The 22,777-nt window shown below is 45.0% G+C and overlaps 1 protein-coding gene across 1 annotated transcript in view; it reads left to right on the plus strand.

Annotated features, from left to right (window-relative positions):
- The window catches only part of PRDM6 (PR/SET domain 6), a 105,235-nt gene that overhangs the window by 75,169 nt on the left and 7,289 nt on the right, over window positions 1-22,777 (plus strand). The window contains exons 4-6 of the mRNA XM_047093914.1: window positions 789-913; window positions 13,344-13,686; window positions 22,148-22,324. Of these exons, the coding sequence (XP_046949870.1) occupies window positions 789-913; window positions 13,344-13,686; window positions 22,148-22,324 (645 nt within the window). The remainder of the gene's footprint in view (window positions 1-788; window positions 914-13,343; window positions 13,687-22,147; window positions 22,325-22,777) is intronic.

Genomic DNA, 22,777 nt, shown 5'->3' on the forward strand with positions numbered 1-22,777 from the left:
CTTGAACTTGAGGCTAATATTTGTAGCAATTCTTCATTAAGGAAACCAGTCACGGTCTCCTCATTTTTTTTTTTTTTAATCTGTAGGTTTTTCTTTACAGTACCAAAGCTGTTTTAAAAAATGTTTATTTCTTGGTGCCTTCACTCTGTCATTTCAGAGGGTAATCTTTCAGCCAGAGTAAAGTGCTCCCCTTGTATTTAATGAATTTCCATTCGTTTTCCCTAGAAGAGGGGTTTTCTCTTCTCTTGTGTCAAACTTGAGAAGATAGGCGATGGGGAAGATTTTTACTTTCCTCTGTCCTTAAATCACAAAGCCGCTTAATTTTATTACGGATTTGGGGACTCCCATTGCCACGTTGCAAGAATACGTGTAATGCTTTTCCTTCAAAAAGGAAATCAATAATATTAATTGATAGATGAAGGTGAGGCACCAGCATCTACAATTTGCCGAGAGATGGAATTTTCTCATTAATCTGAGATGGAGTTTTTTGTTTTGTTTTTTGTTTTTAATGAGCCCCTGGCTTTATGCCAGCTCTTGGGCCCTGTATGTGTCTCTTCAGCCAAGATGTTCTGTGGAGGAACATTGTGGAAATAAACTGTAAGGTGTTTATTATACCGGGGTAGAGGCTGTAATTGGTTGCTGGTAATGATAAGGTGGGTGCAGATTTTATTGCAAACAAACTGTTTAGATGGAGCCAGGCAGAACTTTTTTGGGGCAATGAAAATGTGGAGGGTGGGGCACCTGAATCCTACCTATTACTAAGCTGGGTTTTCTTTTGTTTTGAATAGGTCGAATATATTCTACCGAGCCTGTATAGATATTCCCAGGGGTACCGAGCTTCTGGTGTGGTACAATGACAGCTATACGTCTTTCTTTGGGATCCCTTTACAATGCATTGCCCAGGATGAAAACTGTAAGAATTTCTTTTAGCTCTGAATTCACATCTCAAAATACTTATTTGAAAGCTAACCATTTAAGAGTGTTGCTTGAGACTCCTGAAATCCAACTCACCCTGATACGTGATGCAAATGTGCACGAGTCTGTTCCATCATTTTCTTCTCCTGCTCCTGTCCTTTGCTTTTTTACAGGGCATCTTATGTAAGCCAGTCCTTTCCTCACCTGTATTTATTGTCAAAGCCATTGTCATAGTTTTAAGTAGTCGCTGGTAGCAGTAATGAGGCAGCTGGTATTTAAAAAAAAAATTTTTTTTATGTTTACTTACTTTGAGAGAGAGAGAGAGAATGGAAATGAAAATGAGAATGAATCAGGCACAGGCAGAGAGAGAGAGGGAGACACAGGATCCGAAGCCGGCTCCAGGCTCTGAGCTGTCAGCACAGAGCCCGACTTGGGGCTCAAACTCACAAACTGGGCAATTGTGACCTGAGCCAAAGTCGGAGGCTTGACCGACTGAGCCACCCAGGTACCCTTGAAGCAGCTGGTCTTTATTGAGCACCTACTCTGTGTCTGGTACTGTGCTTGCCACCGCATGGGGTTACCAGAACAGCACAAGCTCTAACTCCTGCTCTGCAGGGGTACGCGATCTTGCCAGAGTCACATCACAGGCAAAAATAAAATAATAAGAAAACGGTGCTGTCTACTTAGGGGTCAAAGCCCTCCAGGCAACTGGGGGTGCTAAGTAGTCATTGGAATGAGAAACAGTAGCAAAAATCATAGACACGTGACTGAGGAGTTTGTCTTTGCAAATTTCCTAGTCTAACATGAACTATTTAATTTGTATCTTTATTACCAGGGCAGTCATTATCTCTAAAAAAAAAAAAAAAAAAAAAAAAAAAAAAAAAAAAGTCTTATGTAGGCAAACAGGACCTGGGAGCCGTTTTTATTAAAACTTTTATTTTTGTTTTTATCAATTCTTTGCAAAGTATTATAAGGTGATTTCCAGGATTTGGAATGGAATTAGGTAATGCTGATGCGTTTCAGTGAGAAACACTGGTTTCACTGACACCATTTTAATAAAAAAAAAAAAATGGTGTGGCAATAAAGCCACCAAACTGATAACGGCTAATTGCAGTGAACTAATAATTTGTCATTCTGTAACAGAAAAAGGAGCAGAGAGAACAGATCTATTGAAGAAACTTCAGTTTGGAGGAAAAAAAGTGTTATTTTTCCTTTCCCACTTACTTTCTCTCACACACACACACACACACACACACACACACACACACACACAAAGACCCCCCCCCCCAAAAAAAAAAAAGTTTGTGTTACTCCTGATAAAAATGCTGCTGGTCAGATATTTCTTTTTCATGTTGTCTTTATTTTCTTTGCCAAAAAAAAAAAAAAAAAAAATAGAACCCCCGGGAAGTGTATTGCCATCAAATTTCTCTTTGTACTCTAACCCCAAACCAATCTCCAATCAAACAATGAATCTTTGGACCTATAGTACATTCCTCTTACTTCCCAAGTTTCCATTGGAAAGTTTCTTTTCTGCAGTGATACTTGGGTTTGAAGGAGTGTCTGTTTTTGTAGGAGAAAAATCTCAGTGTTGGACATGGAGTGTGTGGTTGGTGTTTGAGGCAGAAATGGACAGGACACCAGAATGTTCTGTCTTCTCAGGACGGCTCCATGCCCCTGTTCCCCCAGACTAGACCGAAGTCCATGTACAGAGAAACAGCAGTTTCCGGCCCTCTAGCCTGCTGACATGGGCCTGTCCTGTGAACCTTGACGTAACCTCACCTTCTGAAGTGTGGAAGTTGATCCAAAAGCCTTCCAGAAATCCTGTAAGGTCTGCTGTTTGCTCCTTTACCACAACCTGCTACAGACTCTGAAGATGTTACTGTGGTGTGTGTGTTGAGAAAGGTCTGAAGATAAGCTTATTGAAGCCTAGAGTTCTCAGGTACCTTGGCACATAGTCCAAGGATGTGTTCATTCATTGCGCAGATACTCATTGAACACCCGTAGTGAGCTAGTGTCTTCGTAGGTGCTGCAAATGCAGCAGCCCAAAAGCAGATGGGAATTCCTGCCCTCAGGGCACTTACATTCTAGTGGAGAGAGGCACAGTAATGAATGAATGAATGAATGAATGAATGAATGAATGAATGAATGAATGAACGAACGAATACATGGCTTGTCAGGTGGTACATTTTGTAGAGTGGCCAAAGCAGGGGAAGGGGTGAGGCATGCCAGGAGTTGTGAGTTGTGGTTGGCAGGAGTGAGCGGGGAAGGCCCTACCTGGAATGTGCCTTTAGGGTGAGATTGGCGAGGGAAGGATCAGCCACGTTTGCTATTTGGGAGAAGAATGTTCCAGGCGGCAAGATGAAAAGAGTAAAGGCCCCATGATGGGGATGTTTCTGGCCTGTTGGAAGAGTATCGTGGAGGTCAGCACGGGTGTTGTGGAGGGAGTGAGGTGAGGACGAGTTAACTCAGATGTGGGGTGGGACCGGAGCGGGGACCCCGTGGCGCCCAGGAGGCCCCTGTCGGAAGCGTGGCTTTTCCTCTGTTCGAGGGCCAGGCGAAGGGCGCTATGGCAGAGTTCTGAGCCGAAGAGTGAGATGTTCTGGCTGCAGTGGTAACAAGATTACGCTGGCCATTGAGTGGAGACCAGACAGTAAGGGCGGAGGGTGGAGCAGGGAATCCAGTTCCAGGCTCCTGCAGGACTCCAGGGGAGAGGGGGTGGTAGTCCGGGCTAGTATAGTCATGGTAGAGGTGGTAAGAAGTGGCTGGATTCTGGAAACGTTTTGAAAGTCAAGCCAGGAGTGCTTCCGGACACACTGGATGCTGAGCGAGAAAGAAAGGAGTCCAGGATAACTCTAAGGCTTTGGTCTGAGGAACTTGAAGAAAGGAACGGCCAGCTACTGAGTTAGGAGTCAGAAATGGAAACCACCGTGGAATTACTTCTATTTAAAAAAAAAAAATAAAAAGCTTATTTATTTATTTTGAGAGAGAGAGAGAGAGAGAGTGTGCGTTCATGTGCGCAAGCAGGAGGGGGCAGGGGGAGAGAGAGACAGAGAGAGAGAGAGAGAGAGAGAGTGAGAGAGAGAGAGTGTGTCCCAAGCAGGCTCCACACCGGTAGCGTAGAGCCGGACTCGGGGTTCACACTCACGAACACGAGATCATGACCTGAGCCGAAATCAAGAGTTGGCAGCTCAGTGAGCTGAGCCGCCCAGACGCCCCTAAGTTTTAAAAAATGGTTTCAGGTTACTTACATGTTTTGTTGAGAAATAGTACACATGCACGTGAGGGGGAGCCATGGAATTACTCCCTAGGGAATGCATTTCTTACCCTTGATGTGATCTCTGGGGTGGCAGTCACACATTTGCAACATTGCTTGCACTTGGTGTTGCTGTTACGTGGATGAGACAGATGTAGGGGGTGGGCTGGAGGATTTCGGGATCTTGTGTGCCGTTCACAGCCACCGACAACAGGGATCTGAGAGTGCACCCTCTGGTCTTGAGATTCACTGCCGCAGTGTCATCAAAAGGGTACTTTCTGGAAACACTGGATGCTTTGCTTTTTAATCCTTTTGTCTCATAGAGTCCGACCGTGTAAAGCACTCTTGAGGCTGCTGATTAGAGTATTACATTAACTCCACCGGGATAGATGTTCAACCATTTATTGAAATCCTTGGAAGACAATGTGGAAAACTATAGCAGCTTTAAGTATCGCGGATTCGGTAGATAAATGAAGCGGCTCTTTTGGGTGTTGAGTTCCGAGCTCAAAGTGAGGGTGGAGGGAAGCTTCAAGAAAATTAAGTCATTGACTTAAACGCTCACCAGTGACAATCCCCCTTCCCCCTAAGGGTATTATAGGAATTTTATTTCAGTTCCTGTCTCACAGTCGTATATCTGTCATGTGATTGGCCACCCAAGAAACCAGCAGAAAGCTTCATCAGATAGTGTGGGGGAGATATATGACCGTACTTCTAAGATGGATTCCCATTCCGCATGATTCACGGAGAGGGCTGGGAGTGCTTTATAATGAGGGTTCCTTATTCTGCACAGAGAAAATACTCTGCGTGATTTAAAAGCACAAATGTGTGAGAGGGCATGGGCAGATAATTTAACAGATAGCCTTCCACAGCCCTGAGTAATTTAAATCATCTCAACTGGATTAGCAATTCTAAGACCATTTTTATCCTACGGAGCGAGCCACAAAATAAATTAGGTACCTTAAAAAGCTTCTTGATACTAGAGACAAAATACCTCCACAGGGCCTCCTTCTAGTGCTCTGCACACACCAATTACTAAATGCCCACCCCCCCCAGATGAATATTGAGAATTTTTTTTGCCATTATTTGAAGGGATTAAACGTTTCAGCCAGATTTTTCTTTGTTAATGAAGTTGATACATGGCCCAAGACATTCAAGGGAAATATGATTTTACTTAGCAAATAATACTTATTAAACCCTTCCATTTATTAAAATATCGTTTTCTTCCCATGGTTCTTTCAACAATGAAAGTACACATTTCCTATTGAGCGTGTGTGGTGGGTTCAGGCCTCAGTGACTGCCCCCCTCCAGAGGCAGCTGAGAGGTGGTGGGGGCACACTCAGGTGCCCAGACAAGCCCCCGAAAGCCGCCTTGCTGCTCAAAGAGAAGGCATCGTTTGACACAGGCATTTGGGTTCTGGAAGCAATTCCTATGTTATTTTCTTTGTAAAAAACCATGGTTATAAATGTAATAGAGCTCCAAGCAGAGAGCCGCTCCATCCACCCTAGACCTTCCCGAAGAGCCCGAAGGAAAGCCTGTGTCGACAGATTGCATCCGCGAGAAGGAATGAGGCTCCCCAAAGCTTCCAGTGGGGGATTAGCTCCTGCGGAGTGTAAAGACCAGAGTGTATTCATATTCATTTCAGAGGAAGTGGAAAAAAAAAAAACCAGGGAATAAATGTTAAACAAGTCTTCCTGCTGCTTTTTCTGTCTTGGCAAGGGAAGCCAAGGTAACAGAATGTGAGAGGCAGTGGCCGAGGCAGTGGGCGCACTGCCCCCCTCCGCTCCCCTCTTCCTCTTGATTTTACAGAGCAGAAAACAAAAAGGGGCACCTCCGCCTCATGCCCCTTACCCTGTCACACCACCAAGAGGGAGGCGCTAGGCCCAGGCTCAAGCTTACATCTGGAAACACGGAGGAGTTTCCATTCCACTTGGGTCCCGCAGGGCCATCTGTGTGCCAAGCCCCGTGGGGAGGGTTGTGACGAGGTAGAGGAGCTCAGACCCTGTCCTCAAGTCTAGAAGAAAGCACTGGAACACACAGCGTACCAACCAGATACAACACAGGAACCGGGTGACATGGCCACGGCTGTGAGCCTTAGCTCGGGGGGATTGGGCTGAGCATTCGTGAGGTTGGTAGGAGTCCAGGCTCCAGGCCCTTTGAGTACCATGGGCAGCTGGGATTTGCCTCTTCACCTAAGCCCGGGAACTAGAAGTTCCTGTGTTCTCCCTGATTGAGGACTAGAAAAATACTACCCACAGTCCTGGAAGCCAAGGAAACGTCCATCTGAGGCCATTGGTAAAAGCAGTGCCTGGGGTGCCTGGGTGGTTCTGTCAGTTGAGCATCCAACTTCAGCTCAGGCCACGATCCCATGGTTCTTGTGTTCGAGCCCTACAACGGACTCACTGCTATCGTTGCAGAGCCTGCTTCGGATCTTCTGTCCCCCTCTCTCTCTGCCCCTCCCCTGGTCGTGCACGCTTTCTCTCTCTCTCTCTCAAAAACATAAAAACAAGCGAACAATGCCACACTCTAAAAGTCAGCCCTGGCTATGGGATGTTGTGGGGTTGATTTTGTACTGCCTACCAGGTCTGGAAACCCTGGGCCAACAGAGATTGGTCAAGAACTGGAGAAACCTGTAGGGTGCTAAAGGAAGCAAAGAGAAGTCACCCCCTAGGGATGCCTCGGTACCTGCACAGGACTCCCAACAGAAGGCAGCCGTTGCTGAGAACACATCTGCAGTGAGAAGTGACAAAAACACAGGGAAACCCACTGTTGTCAGAGATTCGGTCTCTTTGGGTGCTTTGGAATGCTCTGGGGGTACCACCTAGATCCCAACCTTGCTATTAGATTGAGGCACTCATTCCCCTGGTGGGGGGGAGATTAAGGGGCTGCCGGCCTCAGAGGAGTTTGTCTCCAGGAAGTACCTTCAGCCTAAGGGAGCCACTTTGCCCTTGGTCCTACTCCCCCTCTGTGTAGCCCATGTTCAGTGACTGGGCATTGTGGGTGGAGGCTACCAGGGACTGGTTGCCTTGCCCCAAAACAGGACGCCTGTGAAGGACCTCCATCTCCAGAATTGTCCCGTCTCCTCCCTGGACAGAGTTCTCTTGCCTCACTTCCCTAGAGGTACTGATCCCAGGAGCACTCCTCCGGGAACCTCGTGCACACAAAACTGCAAATCTGCATTTCAGTGCCTTTCCCCGGGGGACCCGATTTAGGTGTTCTGAGATTTGTGTCTCCAGTCCAGATCTCTGTACTGATCCCCGCATTCCTATCTAGCTGGGCACATACCGCTGAAACCATTCTGCCCCTCCTCTAGTTCAGTAGCTCAGCCCCATTCATCCAGTTCTTTCTAGAAACCTTGGCATCTCACTTTTAGTCACCCTTCTATCTAATCTCTTACAAAGCCCTGTTGATTGTATATTCTGGAGTTTTTTTAATTTAAGTTTATTTACTTTTGAGAGAGAGAGGAAGACAAACAATCCCAAGCAGTCTCTGCGCTGGCAGTGGGACTCGATCCCATCAGCCATGAGATCATGAGCTGAAATCCAGAGTCAGATGCTCAACTGACAGAGCCACCCAGGCACCCCATGGCTTGCCATTACTCTTATAATGTGTCCCCAGGTCTTTAATATGGTAGCCTATGGGCCACACAGAGTCTCCAGAAAGTATTTCCTATGGTTCACGTCCCGTTTTACAAAATCAGAACTCACGCGTCATTAGACTGGCCATGACCCGTTCAGTTTGTCACAGACCCTGCGTCCTCCCTTGAGCTCCTTCTCACCTCAGCCTGTCAGGTAGACCCCGTAGCAGAGCTGCCCATGTTCTATCCTCTCATATTGCCTTTTGTTCCCCCTTCCCACCTGTCTGACACCTGTGTGCCTTTTGGGACTCACATTCAAGGTCACTGCCTGAGAGAAGCTGTCCCGCACCCCCTCCCCCACCTTTCCTGGCGCCTCTTCGTCTCTCTCATAGCATGCGTCACACTTGGAGCACCTGTGTCTTGTAAGTGCTCACGTACTGATCCCCCCCGCCCCCCCCCCCCGCCACGTTTTGTTCTTTTTGTTCCTTCTGAACCTGGGAGATGCCTTACAGTTAATGATGCAACCTGCAATTAATGGGATTTTAGATTTGACGACACTGAGAACTTACTTGTAAAAACCTTTTGTTTGATAGCTCTCTCACTAGAGTGTAAGTGGTCTGAGGACAGGGGTCGGGGCTTGCTTTTCCCCCCGTACCCACGGCACCAGCAGCTCACGAAGTATTGGTGGACTGAATGAATGGACAGAGGGTGGCTGTACGGATCCTGCATGGGCCCCTCTCACTGTTGTAATTTTCCAGGGTTTGCCAAGTTCGTGTTCTTCCTTGACTCTATACCCTGTAGGGCTTTGCCAGTTTTCCCTCTACCCCCTTAATCTTTGTCTGGTAGAAGGAAGAGATTTTCCCAGTTCACTGTGTCTTCGTGTGGAAACCCCTCATTTTCTAGGCCACTTTAGTTCATCATCTCTGGGCCTTTTGCAGGCGTCTGCAAGGTCTGTCACCTTTCCGGTCATTTTGTTCATACTTTTGGATTGCCATAGCCCATGGGGCTCTAATTTAGGAAGAATAGTCTTCTGTGTCCTTTAAATCCTTCTTTAAAAAAACTGTAATTTGTAGATACCAAGAGTCCTATGAAAGTGTGCAGGAACTCTGTGGGACAGTTTAGAGATCACGTATGGTTGCTTTTGTGATAATTATTTCTTCCCACCATTACTTTCTCCTCTCTCTACGTTATGTGCTCATTTGATTCATTTGTACGGACGATTCAATTGATTCACTCATACAATAAAGGATCCCACACCAGAAGTAGAATATAGAGTGTAGAATATAGAGTGTAGTTGCTACTTCTGTCTTGAAAGCATATTACCTTTGCTTTGAGGTGTCCCAGAGAAGGAAATAATGAGACAGGGCATAATTTTGTTCCAACCATTTTCACTGTTACTGCCTCATATTACTATCATTACCTCTGATCCCAAATATCCTAGATTATTTTACAAACGTATGCGTTTTTATCACCCTTGACATTGCCCATTAGAGTTAAATTCATTTGCTTACCCATTCTCGTGCTTAATGTAAAGGTGAGGCAACCTATGAGGTTATTTTCCAAGAGAAGTTGGAAGTCAGAATTCACAATCTATACTTAAAGTATTCTTTATATTAATTTCCCCAGAGTGAAGTTTCTGGCTGGTTACCCTGCTCTCGTGCACACTGATGACATCTTCATTAGACAGTCTTTCCAACGTGTCTTCCTTTAGTGTGCCATTTCCCAACCTGCAAGAACTTAGTGTTGCCTAGAAATGTGTGTGTTCCCCTGTGCCTTGTCTCTTCTGGATAAGTTATAAACAGGGTACACAAAACGAGTTCTACACTGATCTCTGACAATGCTGCTGTTATTTTTTACTAACAAAGTGCTGGAGCGCCCGGGTGGCTCAGTCGGTTAAGCGTCCGACTTCAGCTCTGGTCATGATCTCGTGGTCTGTGAGTTCGAGCCCCGTGTCGGGCTCTGTGCTGACAGCTCAGAGCCTGGAGCCTGTTTCAGATTCTGTGTCTCCCTCTTTCTCCTCCCCCCACTTGTGCTTGGTCAAAAATAAACGTTAAAAAAAAAACTACTAAAACATTCCACCTGATTTTGTAGTACCCGTTTAAAGAGTAACATTCAGGACGCCTGGGTGGCTCACTTGGTTAAGCATCTGAGTTTCGATTCAGGTCACGATCTCACAGTTCGTGGGATCCAGCCCCACATTGGGATCTGTGCTGACAGCATGACAGCACAGAGCCTGCTTGAGATTCTCTCAGTCTCCATCTCTCTCTGCTCCTTCCCTGCTTTCTCTCTCAATCTCATTCTCTCTCTGTCTCTGTCACTCACACACACACACACACACACACACACACACACACACACACAATAGATGAACATTAGGGGTGCCTGGCTAGCTCAGTCAGTTAAACATTTGACTTCGGCTCAGGTCATGATCTTGCGGTCCGTGAGTTCGAGCCCTGTGTCGGGCTCTGTGCTGACAGCTCAGAGCCTGGAGCCTGCTGCGGATTCTGGGTCTCCCCCTCTCTGCCCCTTCCCTGCTCATGCTCTTTCTCTCTCAAAAATAAGTAAACATTTAAAAAATTAAATAAAAAAATAACGTTCTGTGTGCCAAGATTTTCTTTTGAAAGTCTGAAACGTATGGGCAAATTTCATATTGATTATATATTTTTGCCTCAGAAGTTGAAATTACGTGTAAATATTTATATACAGAATATAGACATATAAACATGTATATGGGTATGTTTCAGTATTTTTATGCTGTATATGTATATATGACATCTATGTTTATGTTTATCCTATATTTACATACATGCCAAACCCTATACTACCTATAAAATGTTCTTTTTACTTTTGAAACACAGCTGGTGAGTGGTGAACAGTCTAGGAGTGTGGCTAGAAAAAAATGACTTGGCAGTTAGAAGGCTAAAGCTTCCAGCTCAGATGTGTCCTCTGTGTGTGTGACCCTGGTCGAGTTACAGTATTGGACCTTCTGGGGCTTCAGCTTTTTTTATTTGTAATAAGAGAGGGTTGGATTAGATCAGTGATTTTGGAACCTGATTGTACATTAGAAGTACTTGAGGGAGCCTCTAAAAATGCAGATGCCCAGGCCCTACCAAGAGCTTGTGATTTAATTTTTTTAAGCGATTTTATTTACTTATTTGAGAGAGAGCTGGGAGGGACAGAGAGAGAGAGGGAGAGAGAGACTCCCAAGCACTGCCAGCACACTGCCTGCACAGAGCCTGCTGTGGGTCTTGAACTGATGAACTGTGAGGTCATGACCTGAGCCAAAACCAAGAGTCTTAATGGACTGAGCCATCCTGGTGCCTATGTGATTTTAACTTTTTAAAAGCCTCCCCTGTGAGTATAAGGTGCATTCAACTACATAGACTTCTTCCCAGGTCTGTGAATCTCTTTATTTTCCCTTCCCAAGACAGGACGGGCCATGCCAACAGAGTCCTGTACACAGAGCTGTTCCTTTTATTGGATGCGTGTCACAGCTGTGATTGTACAGAACACTGTCTGGGTTGGAAGGCCCTTAGTGGCAGCCCATCATCCCCCATGAGTGTCTGCATATGGTCTCTCCCTGTCCTCTCAAGCGTGGAGCCTCCCCGTGTCCACGGTCCACTACCATTTTCTCTTTGTAGTCGAGCACGCTTGAGTTTGCATGGTACGTGGGCATCTCAGTGATGGTCTGAGGGAAGGATGAGAGCCCTCACTTTGTATGTGTCCTCCCTTGTGGCCTTGAACCAGTGGCCAAGGGCCATAGGTTACTTCCCACGACCCATCTTTTTGCCTGTCAGCCTCTTCAAATTTTTTGGCCTCTAATTTTCTTCTTTGGCCACCCTGTGACTTTTTTTTTTAAACTTTTATTTTAATGTTTTTATTTATTTTTGAAGGAGGGAGAGAGAGCATGAGCGGGGGAGGAGCAGAGAGAGAGGGAGACAGAATTCAAAGCAAGCTCCAGGCTCTAAGCTGTCAGCACAGAGACTGATGTGGGGCTCGAACCCACAAACTATGAGGTCATGACCTGAGCCGAAGTCAGACGCTCAACCGACTGAGCCACCCAGGCACCCCTCGGCCATCCTGTGACTTTTAATCTCTTTGACCCCTGAAATAACCAGTTAATACATTTTATTGCCACAGTACTGACTTAATACAAGAATAATAGTTTGAAAGCATATTCTAATCACCTTTCACCCTGTGGGTTGACGAGCGAGTGCATGATGTGGATTATTAGCACCGTAACAACTTAAAGAAAAACAGATTTCACATGTATTAGGTTTCCTTCCTCAAAAATGTTTCTTGCTTTTGCTGCTTTTACCACCATTCCAGTTTACATCCATCTTTCTTCATTCCAGTGTCTTCCCTAAAATAAGAGTAATGGTGGTCGTCGTTGATGGATACTTCGATTATTGCATTTCCGTGTCATGACGGGGTTTAAAGATGAAGCCACTGCTCTTAGGCCTCAACATCTGTGGCGTGGCACTTTCTACATTCTGTGCATTAATCCGTAGGGGGACCATTTTACATCTTACCAAGGACGTGGTTGTAGATGTCAACGTTCTGTACTTGCCACTGGTCGCAAGAGTATTAAAGAGCAGTGTGAAAATGGAGGCTGTCTCAACCCCTTAGCCCTGCTGCGGTTACTTTTAGGATTATGACTCCCACTGTCCTCATCTTTCAGATGGGGAAGCTGAGGCACAGGGCGATTTTGAATAACTTAGATGAGATGACTAAGCTAATACAAGGCAGAGTCAGGATTCGAACCCAGGTCTTCCCGGTCCCAAACCCGAATTGCCAGTGCTATGCTGTGTTGCCTTCGACTCTGACCTTAGCTACTGCACCCTGTTTGTAAGTCACATCTGACTCAAACCCTTTTTTCTTGCTATTTCTGTACAGAAACGGTCTCTGTCTGTTTCCTAGACGTGACGTATTTATTTATTTATCTGGACTTTATAGAGCCTCTGAGGTTTACCTCCTCTTGGACCCCTTGTTCCCATGGGGTCAAGAACCATGCCGTTTGGTCAGCCTGTCTCCCTCACCATCCTACTAAGGTGCCAGACTATTGTCTCTAGGCATCTTTCACCTCTTTCCGTTCCTCTTTCAGCCGGTTTTTCTGGAATGTCGCATGCTGGCAAGGTTCGGTGGAAGGCCTAAAATCCTGAGAGCCCAAATCTGTCTTCTCAGACATTGCTCAGGGTTGCCTTCTGTGGGCAGAACCCCCCCCCCCCCCCCCGCGCCCGCCATTCTCTCCCTTCTCTTCTCCTTTTGCTGTTTTTGCCTTCTCGACTGTCTCCAAGCCTAGGGGTGCAGTGTGGAGCCTCATTCTGGAGTCTTTATGTCTCTACCCGTAAGTGAACTGTGAGGCAAAGACGATGTGTAAACAACCCTGAGCGTATAGTATGTGCTTAATGAAGAGGCACTGAGTGAGATAGGAATTTGTGACATTAGTGCTTTCTTTTCCCCTTCAAGTCAAGTAATTTGGAGTCCAGAAAAACGAATGTTGACAATGGTGATGTAAAGGAATTTTTAGAAGCATGTGTAATGGTGCTTCTTGGAAAGGCTCACGAAACTGATCTTCTGACACTCTTCCTGTTCTCCCAGTAAACGTCCCCTCCACGGTCATGGAGGCCATGTGCAGACAAGACGCCCTGCAGCCTTTCACCAAGAGCAGCAAACTGCCCCCGGCCGCCCAGCAGCGTTCTGTGGTTTTCCCACAGACGCCGTGCAGCAGGAACTTCTCTCTCCTGGATAAGTCTGGGCCCATGGAGTCAGGATTTAACCAAATCAACGTGAAAAACCAGCGAGTCCTGGCCAGCCCGACCTCCACGAGCCAGCTCCACTCGGAGTTCAGTGACTGGCACCTTTGGAAGTGCGGGCAGTGCTTTAAGACTTTCACGCAGCGGATCCTCTTGCAGATGCACGTGTGCACGCAGAACCCCGACAGGTAACCCCGACTCTTGGCTGCTCCCCTCGTGTTTGCTCAGTGAGACCCACTGCCTGCCTTCCGCCAGGCCCCAGGCGCCTCCCGCAGCCGCCCACGACGGGAGGTGTGTGCGCGCGTTCTGGAAGGTCAGAGATGAGTGGCGGGGCCGCTGATGGACTTTTTACAGTGTAGCCGGGCTACGGGAACGACAGAGGTCGCAGGGAGGGACCTTGCTCTCGCTTTCCAGACAGTTCTGTCCGGGTCTAAAGGGGAACAAAGCAGACGGCGCATGTATGAATATCGTAGATGGAAAAATGAGGTCAGGAGCATTAGAATCCTCTCTGTCTTCCTAAGATAATATAGTTGGCTGCCTTGCTTGCTGTCACAGGCATTTCAGGGTTCACCTCCAGTGTGCCGTGGGTATGAACTTAATTAAGTACTAAGAGGTAATGAATTGGAATTTTTTGCTTAGTACTATTTTTCTTCAGAGCGTGCAAACCCATAAATCCTGCAAAGCTGTCAAAAGGAAATACCTACTCTGCTAGTGATGTGGAGGAAAACAGATGCCACTTATTCAATAAACTAATATCCACACAGAAGAAAAATGTTGACCAGATACCTCAGAGTCAAAGTTGGTTTGAAAGTTTGTCAATAAAGAATTTTATGGCCATGAACTGAGGATGAAATTTAGCTGAACAAGTGAATTAAAATTTCAGGTGCTTTGACGAGTGGCACAGTAGATATAATGGAACTATTATTTATGAATCAAAACTCGTTTATTCGACAGTCTTGAGAGCCGGGAGCGCAAAAGACAAAAATCAAAATAATTCAATAAGAAAGGACCGCGCTTTCTCTCCCTTTCACATCCTGTGAAGATGTGATTAAACCCCAAATATCTAAGAATAGCCTGGAAAAGGCACTTTGAATGTGAAATGAAATAAAACATGGAAAATGATTTTTTGGAAGGAAGATACGCGGTTGGAAGCACGTCTTCTGAATTATTTTCTTCGTTTGGCCACTGATTAACCTTAAGCCCCTCTGTTCTCTTTGCCTTATGTTACACCCCTAGCTGTCCCCTCCCAGCTGAGCGGCATATGACAGCGTACTGGCAAACCTGGCAGGGACACAGAGGGTGGAGATGTGCTGGGAAGGGGGTGGATGTGTTCTAAAATAATAATAAGAACCCCTTTTAGTATATATATGCACATTTACATGTGTCTTTGTTCTTTATTTGTGCTTTTCTAGAAACCCCTTGCCAAGCATCAAGCATTGCTGTAATTAATTAATGTTGAAATGGTTGCGTTAGTGTTGTTAAGGTAGCTGGGCCTTTCCAGTCTTTCACTTTCCAGGGAGAGATCCTGGTGAAACTGTCATCAGACCTCTGCACGTGTTAGTGCTTTGGGCTTTAGAAGTGACCACAAAAGTTGTGCAAGTGTTTTCCTCACTCAGGAAGGGTTTCCTTTGAAAGGTTCCCTGTTTTGCAAGTACGCATGTAGCTTCGAGATGCTTCTCTTCCAAGTTTGCAATGCATTTTAGGAGTTTTGAAGCCTAAAAGAGGCGTTAACTTGTGTTACTAGGAACTTGCGTTCAGATGTATGGATTCGTTAGTGGCACAGATACGTTGTTATCATAGTAACTAAATGTGCAAGGTAAGATGAAATGATAGTTGAAAGTTTCTGGGTCCTGAAACGCCAGGCTTAGCTTTGAGTATGATTTGATTTCATGCTGAATATCACATAAAGCAATAAGAATATGTTACAGTAAATGGATACTGAAACAGACTATTTTGTCCGACCCCAGTTACACTTGGAAAACCATATGCATATTATGGCTTAAGTCCCTGTGAAGTCTGTCCCATCAAATAATACTGTCATGATTTGTAAAACATCTATGTAAGCTGTCAGAAAAACACCTGATAAATTCAGAAAACTTAGATACACCAAATACATGTGCAGGAGGGGTTGTTGGGTGAGCGCTGATTTAAAGTTAATTGAGAGTTACTGGCAGAAATCCACATGGCATGAGTTTTCCATTCTGTGCTAGACATTGCTGGGCTTCTTTGACTCAGATGCCTAGATGTGGTGTGGCCAGGCCTTCCCAGATGATGCACAGTGATGGGTGCTTGATATCCAGGTACATAGCCAGGGTGGGATCAGATGACTCAAGCAGCGGGTACTTCTCTCTTCCCCGTCTTTGCTCTCTGTTCAGACATAGTCACCATCATTCACGAATAAGTTGAATTTAAGAATTAGGACTTCAAAAAAAATTAGGCCCTTCATAGGCAAAGTAATCAAGTTCGTGGCTTCTTAGTAACGATGAGGCAGTGCTTAAATTACTCCATCGTATCCGAATTGATTATTGGAGATTCGGGCAAAATTGGGGAAGATACCCACTCACTTTGATGCACTTGTTTTAGGCACCTGATTTGCTTTTTGCCTATAGTACTGGAATAGCTCTTTTCAGTTCTAGAATCTAGAATGCAGTCTTTGCACCAGCAAGTTTGGAAGTAGAAGATACTCTCTATAATTCTTAACCGCATGAGTGAATTGCCAAGAAAGAGGAAGAACTCACTTTCAGTATCACATTTGTGTATGACGGTTGCGAAATTTGGAGCTTTTTCTCTTATTTTCCATCACTTATTTTCAGACTTACAGCTGCTGAGTGTACATATTTTCTTCAGTTATTGACTCCATAAATCAGCCGGCTTTCCATCTTTGGCAGTTTGTGGCCATTCAGCCGTATACAGTGATAAAGCTTAGAACCTTCCAGTCAGACACCATTTCCCCTCTCTTTGAAAAACGCACACGCTTATATTTTGATAGGAAAATTGTGCTAGAAAACCAGGGGCAAAAAAGACATCGAAGACAAAGTCAGAAGGTAAACAGGTTAGAGTTTCAAACACATCCAAATTTGAAACAGGCCCCAGAATCCGAGGTCCAAAAGATTTTTCACTCAACGGACTGAGTATTTGGCCATGAAACCCAACCCATCTGAACCTTCATCAAAAGAGACTTTGTGTGTCTATATCCGTGAGCTTTTCCATGGGAGAGACCATCAAAAAGTCTCTGCCTTGATATAAAGCAAAAAGATCCGGGGACGCTTAGAGTTGCCAGATCGCCCTTTTTCATGACCACGCTGTTTACACTAAATGCAGAAATAAATTCCATTTGCCCTAGCCAGGTAAGAATTAGCACTCAAGATCAAAACACATCCGTGGGGGTCCTGGGGCCACGGAAGTGTTATTTCTCGATTCCGTTCTGTTAACACTTTGCAAACAGACTCCCAATTCTTGTCTTCCTTTTTCCCAGGCTACTAACTTTTTCTTTGCCCTGAGTGGATTCAAAAGGAAGAAGCTGTTGGCAGCCCCAAGGGTTTATTTAGGAACTTCATAAACACTAGGGGTTTTGCATTAGCTTATGACCTAGGCCAGGGCAGCTGAAATCCCTTTTGCTTGAACCAGGAGTTAGAAATCCCTTTTCTCTTCTGTTTTTCTGCTGCAGAAACCCTCAACAGTCCCACTGGGGGGGCTCCAGAAAGGGGTAAGCAAAGCCTTCAATCTCAGTGGATTATTTTTTGATGAACCTGTTGTCTTTTTTTGTCTGCAGAAAGGATCTTTCTAATGCTTATCTTTATGTTGCCTCCTTTTTCTTTTCTCCTTGGGTTTTTTTTTGGGGGTTTTTTTTTGTTTTTTTTTCGTGGCACGTTTGCCTTTTAGCCTCCCAGGTGTACCATCATCAGCTGCTCACATTTGTGTCGTTTTGAGTATCATTGTTTGGATGTGGTGGTACCAGAGGGGAAAGTAACCCTAGAAGGTGCTCTTTGGTGGGAGGAGCCTGGAGATGATCCATCACCGTGATCGTTTGTTTTCGGTGTGTCCATGTTCTTGTGTTCCGCTGTCCCCCTGCCCCCAAATGTGAAGCTTCTGTTCTTTTTAGGGTTTCGTGTTCTCCAGGTCCTTTTGGCTCTGTACTTTCACCGCTTTCCTGCAATCTTTTCCTTCTTACATACAGCTGCATTTTCTTCTCACTCCGCATGGCCAGCAGTGACCTAAGTAGCACTCCCTTTGAAGTTCTGGAAGATGTACACGTGGGCGGACTGACGTGGGGCAAGGAGAGAACGTGGCCCCAGCTGAACGAGTTTTGTCCTGGAGGCTTTCATGCCATGAAAGAAAAAATCAAAGGATTAATATTTTAAACCAAACCACACTTAATTTTGTTAAGTGCTTCATCCTTTTTCTTTGTGTACACAAAACCGATTACAGACCCCAAGTAAATGAATTGCACATTTTACTGGGGTAATCTTTGGTGTAGTTGCTGCCAGTTACAGAGAATGCCAGGGGATGTACAAAATTTGTCTTTTTGCTTGCTTTCTGTTTAAATGTGTACCAGCATCGATAGATGCTAACTAACTTGACCCAGGCTTTGTCTGGCTTTTAGTTACTTTTTTTGTTGTTAATATTTGTTTATTTTTGGGAGAGCACAGTAGGGGTGGGGCGGAGCGGGGAGGAAGGAGGATTGGAAGCAGACTCTGTGTTAACAGGATGACGGCAGCAAGCCTGATGTGGGGCTCAGACTCTAGAACTGGGAGATCATGACCTGAGCTGAAGTCACATGGTCAACTCCTGAGCCACCCAGGTGCCCCTGGTTTTTAGTTAGTTTGTCACTGTGTATGGGGCACCATACTCTGGTTTTTCATGAGGCTTTGATATTTCTATGTTGAAACTCACGAGACTATTTAAGTTTGAAGTAATCAAAATGGGGTAAAATAGTGTGTCTAGTTCTCAGTCACCCTAATCACATTTCAGGAGCTGAACAGCTCCAGGTGGCTCATGGCTCCATGTTGGACAGTGTAGATAAAGAACATTTCCACGATCGGACAACAGTACTAGATGTCTCCAGTAGTTAAAAAAAAAAAAAAAAAAAAAAAAAAAAAAAAAAAAAAAAAAAAGCCATAAGCTTCTTCTGGTTGTGAAATGTCATCACTTTGTAAGGAATGTTTGTTGCGTATATTTTCAGAATAATGAAATGGTGTCTGTGTATGATGACGTGGGGGGAGAATCAGAGTGCTTTCTTAGAAAGTATATTCACATTTAGCTGTTCAGTCACCTAAGATCCTGGGAAGAGGGGAGCTAAATGCGGTGCCTGATGATGTCAGTCCTTCCATGCTCCTGCCAGTAGGACACATCATAGGGAGAAAGAACTTTGGAGTTGAAATCGATCGGATCTGCAGGTTTAGGACAGGAAGCCTAACCTTTTGGCCGCACCTTGACATGTTTACGAGAATGTTAGTTATCAGAATAAAAAGCAGAGTAACGGCAATGAATCCTGTGCCCTCAAATCACTTCCGTTGTAAACTGTGAGTCTTAATTCCTCTGGCCAGTTGTTCCAAAGAAGATTCCATGGCGGTGGTCATGTTTTCGAAGGCCTGCCCTTGGACTTGGAGATTTCTTTCCGTTTTGAATGTATGCCTACATCCTTAGGTGAAACCCTTTGATGCAGTCAATGTTAAAATTACTTTCGAATCTTTGCCTTTCATTCATACTTTTTTTGTGGGAAATAGTGAAAATCCAAGAAAAGAAGGAATCTTGTCTACTTGCTATATAACCCCCAGACTTTCTGAAGGCTAACTTCCTGTAAATTTCTAGGCTGAGAGAGACAATCTGTTATTATAGCAGCAAGTCGAGTTCACATTTTAGTTCTGAACTCTGCATAAAGTCAGCTTCTGCAGAGGTGACTGTAAGCGTGGGGTATAAAATCTTACTCTTCAGGATATCTAAGAATGAAGGGATATTGCTTTGTTTCTTGAGATCAGTTCAAGTAAGGTTTGGTTCTCCATCTTGGTCCTGGATTTTCTTGTTGCCCTGACTTCTCAACTGTTTACCAAATAAGATTAAATGGGTCATATTCTAATTAGTATGTATACTCACAAAACCATGGAAGGCTCTCCGTGCAGGGAACTGGCTGGTGCACACAATACAAGATGGAGGTCATGTTGTTGATGCTACGTCTTGGGGGGCTGTGTCTTGGGACAGATTCTCAGGCTGCACATGTTGGTTGATTGTCTGGAAGCAGGACCAGAGCATGATGGGAGGCTAGAGAGCAGGTAAATCACTACGTCCCTCTTAGCGGAGAGACGAGGAAACCATGAGGAAGTGGACTTACCAAAGTCTCACAGCTGACTCAGGCTAGGGGCTGAAGCAGGACTCCCCGGTGCTGCTTTCCCTGTCGTGCAGACCCTTCCATGAAGTCAAGCTAAATTCCACGAAGTTTTTAAAGTTGTGCCTTAGGTCACTGGACACCTAGCAAATGCCTCTCAGGCCGTAGTATTGGGCAAAATGGATGTGTTAGAATTCTCTTTGTCTTTCCTTGCTATTACCTTGATAATAGACTTCAGGATAAGCCTCCCCATGGTCATTTCCGCTCTTCGGTGTGTAAATCTTCGCGACTGTGACTATTAACATAAAAAGGATGGATTGACTCCTGACTATGGGAAATAAATCACCCCAACTTTTGACAGCAGAGTTAGAAAAAAAAGAAAAGAAAAGATTAATTGGCTTTATTTAGTGGCTTATTGTTTATTGTGATAGCTATTAAAAATAGATAACCAGAGGCTAATAACTGTTAATGGTCCCTTCACTATTAGAAAAATCAATTGTCAGTGGATATAGCATATATTAATAAATTATTTTGTTTATAATCTTCAATAGTTTAAAAAGTTCACTCCTGAGAGAATGATTTCTTGAGGAACACTTTAAGGTTAACGGTTACTATAAAGAACAGACTTGGCAGGCAGACGTTTGCATTTACATATCATGTTAATGGCTTTCAAAGCAATATTTAATAATTGTAATAAAGTGCACGTGCAATTTATCAAGATTGATAAACTCCTTTACCAAGGACGCTTATATGTATTTTTTGAAACTTGTTTGAGAGCAGTTAAATAGATTTCTAAATGTAAGTAATTAAAATTGTATAGTATTGAGTTATTGACCAATCCTGGACTATTAATCAAGCTAAAAAATTCTACAATCAGTGCTCAGCGTGCTGAAGCCTGGTAAAATAATAGTATTTGTGTTCAGTGAGGCAAGTAGCCACAATTAAGCACTTCACTTGACAAATGAGAGGGTACACTTTATTTTGCACTTAATTGAATTGTTTTACATGCTCGCTCGCCATTGTCTCCTTGTCCTTCGTTTTGGTTTCTGGTCTTTGGAGCCTACGCATTTGTGAAAGCTAGAGCAATTAAATCTGCTTTTGCCACTGGCTTTCTAAATGCAGCCAGAAACGTCTGGGCCACAAAGCAGGGCTTCGTGAGTGCTGCTAGTATCGCTCATGACAGATTATTAATTTTCCTCACAAAAATTTTGATAAATTAGAGTTCCATCAAAGGAGGATGAGAACTAGTTTTGTGAGTGGGGAGGACTCCCCAGGGTTTCTATCACTCACCGGACTCTGCTTAAGTAAGCAGCAGAACTCTGGGAGAGCAGACAGAAGTCTAATGTCTTTTATGAAAACCCCAAATCGATTTACTTCTCGTGAACTGGAAAGAATGTTCTCTGATAATCTCGCTAATTATCAGGTATTTGTCACAACTTCCTTCCATTGGCTTTCCCATCACCGTCCTCCCTCTGCAGACACAGGGACATCCCGTCATTTCGGTGCTGCTCTAAATCGTTGCTTGCCACGGATTAAACTGGAGAGCTAAAGTTTAAGAAGATGACCCACAATGGATAAATATTAGTGTATGTGTGTGGGGTGTGTGGGTGTAAAGAGTACCAGTCAGGACATTTGTCACAGACAAATTGGGGTGCACACCGGTGTTGACACACTATCAAATGTCTACGTTGTAGACCCCAAGGCAGTTGGCGTATTTATTGAAACACACAAGCAACTTGCCCACTTCTCTGCATATTTACCTCAGAATAAAGTCCTAACACCCTGTGGTGACCTTGGCATCGAGAGTTTATTTCCCCTGAGGACAGTTGGGCCTCAGTTTTCTGAACCGACAGAGATAGTAACAGCTGCTTTCCCTGCCCCTGAGGATTATTGTAAAGATTAAACTACGTAATTGTTCGTAAAGCACTTTGAAAAGTTAAAAGTGTCACGGAATCATGAGAGACAATTCCGTATCTTCTCTGGTAACGTTCCTGCTTAATCACGCCCGTACTCTCCGTGCTCCCCAGAGCGCCCTAATATTTGCCTCGGGTGGGGATAAAAACAAGAAAGTGAGGGTTCTTGAAACGGGATGGTTGATACCCGCAAGGAATATTCGTTTGGGAATACTGATGTGTCTCAGAAGCTCCGTGAATTGTGTTCCCAGGGCCACAGGCGCAGTCTTGGGGACCCAGCCGCCAAAGCCTTGGGTGCGGTTTTAAAAAACAGAGAAAATGTCAGTGGAAAGTTAAGGCCCTTGCCTCGTGACGCTGATTTTCGCCGACTTGACACAGACAGTGATGACCAGGCAGTCTCTTTATTTGTTTCAGACCTTACCAGTGTGGTCACTGCTCGCAGTCCTTTTCACAACCATCAGAGCTGAGGAACCACGTGGTCACTCACTCCAGTGACCGGCCCTTCAAGTGCGGCTACTGCGGTCGTGCCTTCGCCGGGGCCACCACCCTCAACAACCACATCCGAACCCACACTGGAGAAAAGCCCTTCAAGTGAGTAGAGCCTGACCCTTCACCCCCCCACCCCTTTCCTCCTAGCCTTTTCCAAGAGCCAGCAGACCAGCTGGCACGGTGCCGCTCAGCTCAGCCAGCGAGTGGAGAAGGTTTTGGAAGGTGAGCATCCAGGCTCCGAGAGGACTTCCTTGTTTGGTGGTTGGCATTAAAAGAACGGTGTCCGGAAGCCTATACCCTGATCCTGGCTCAAGCTATGCGGCCATGGACACAAGATGATCTTTTCTGGGTCTGCTTCCTCATCAGTAAAATAAGGGAGAAGGAGTAGGTCATTTTAAGATTCTAGTTCCTAGGGGAGCCTGGGTGGCTCAGTGGGTTGAGCGTCCGACTTCATCTCAGGCCATGATCACGCGGTTCGTGGTTTTGAGCCCTGCGTCTGGCTCTGTGCTGACAGCCCAGAGCCTGGAGCCTTTTCAGATTCTGTGTCTTTCTCTC

The sequence above is a fragment of the Lynx rufus genome, unplaced genomic scaffold, assembly GCF_022079265.1.
Source record: "Lynx rufus isolate CCGP_SWC_20201006 ecotype Redwood Valley unplaced genomic scaffold, mLynRuf1.p SCAF_1, whole genome shotgun sequence".
Taxonomy (NCBI): Eukaryota; Metazoa; Chordata; class Mammalia; order Carnivora; family Felidae; genus Lynx; species Lynx rufus.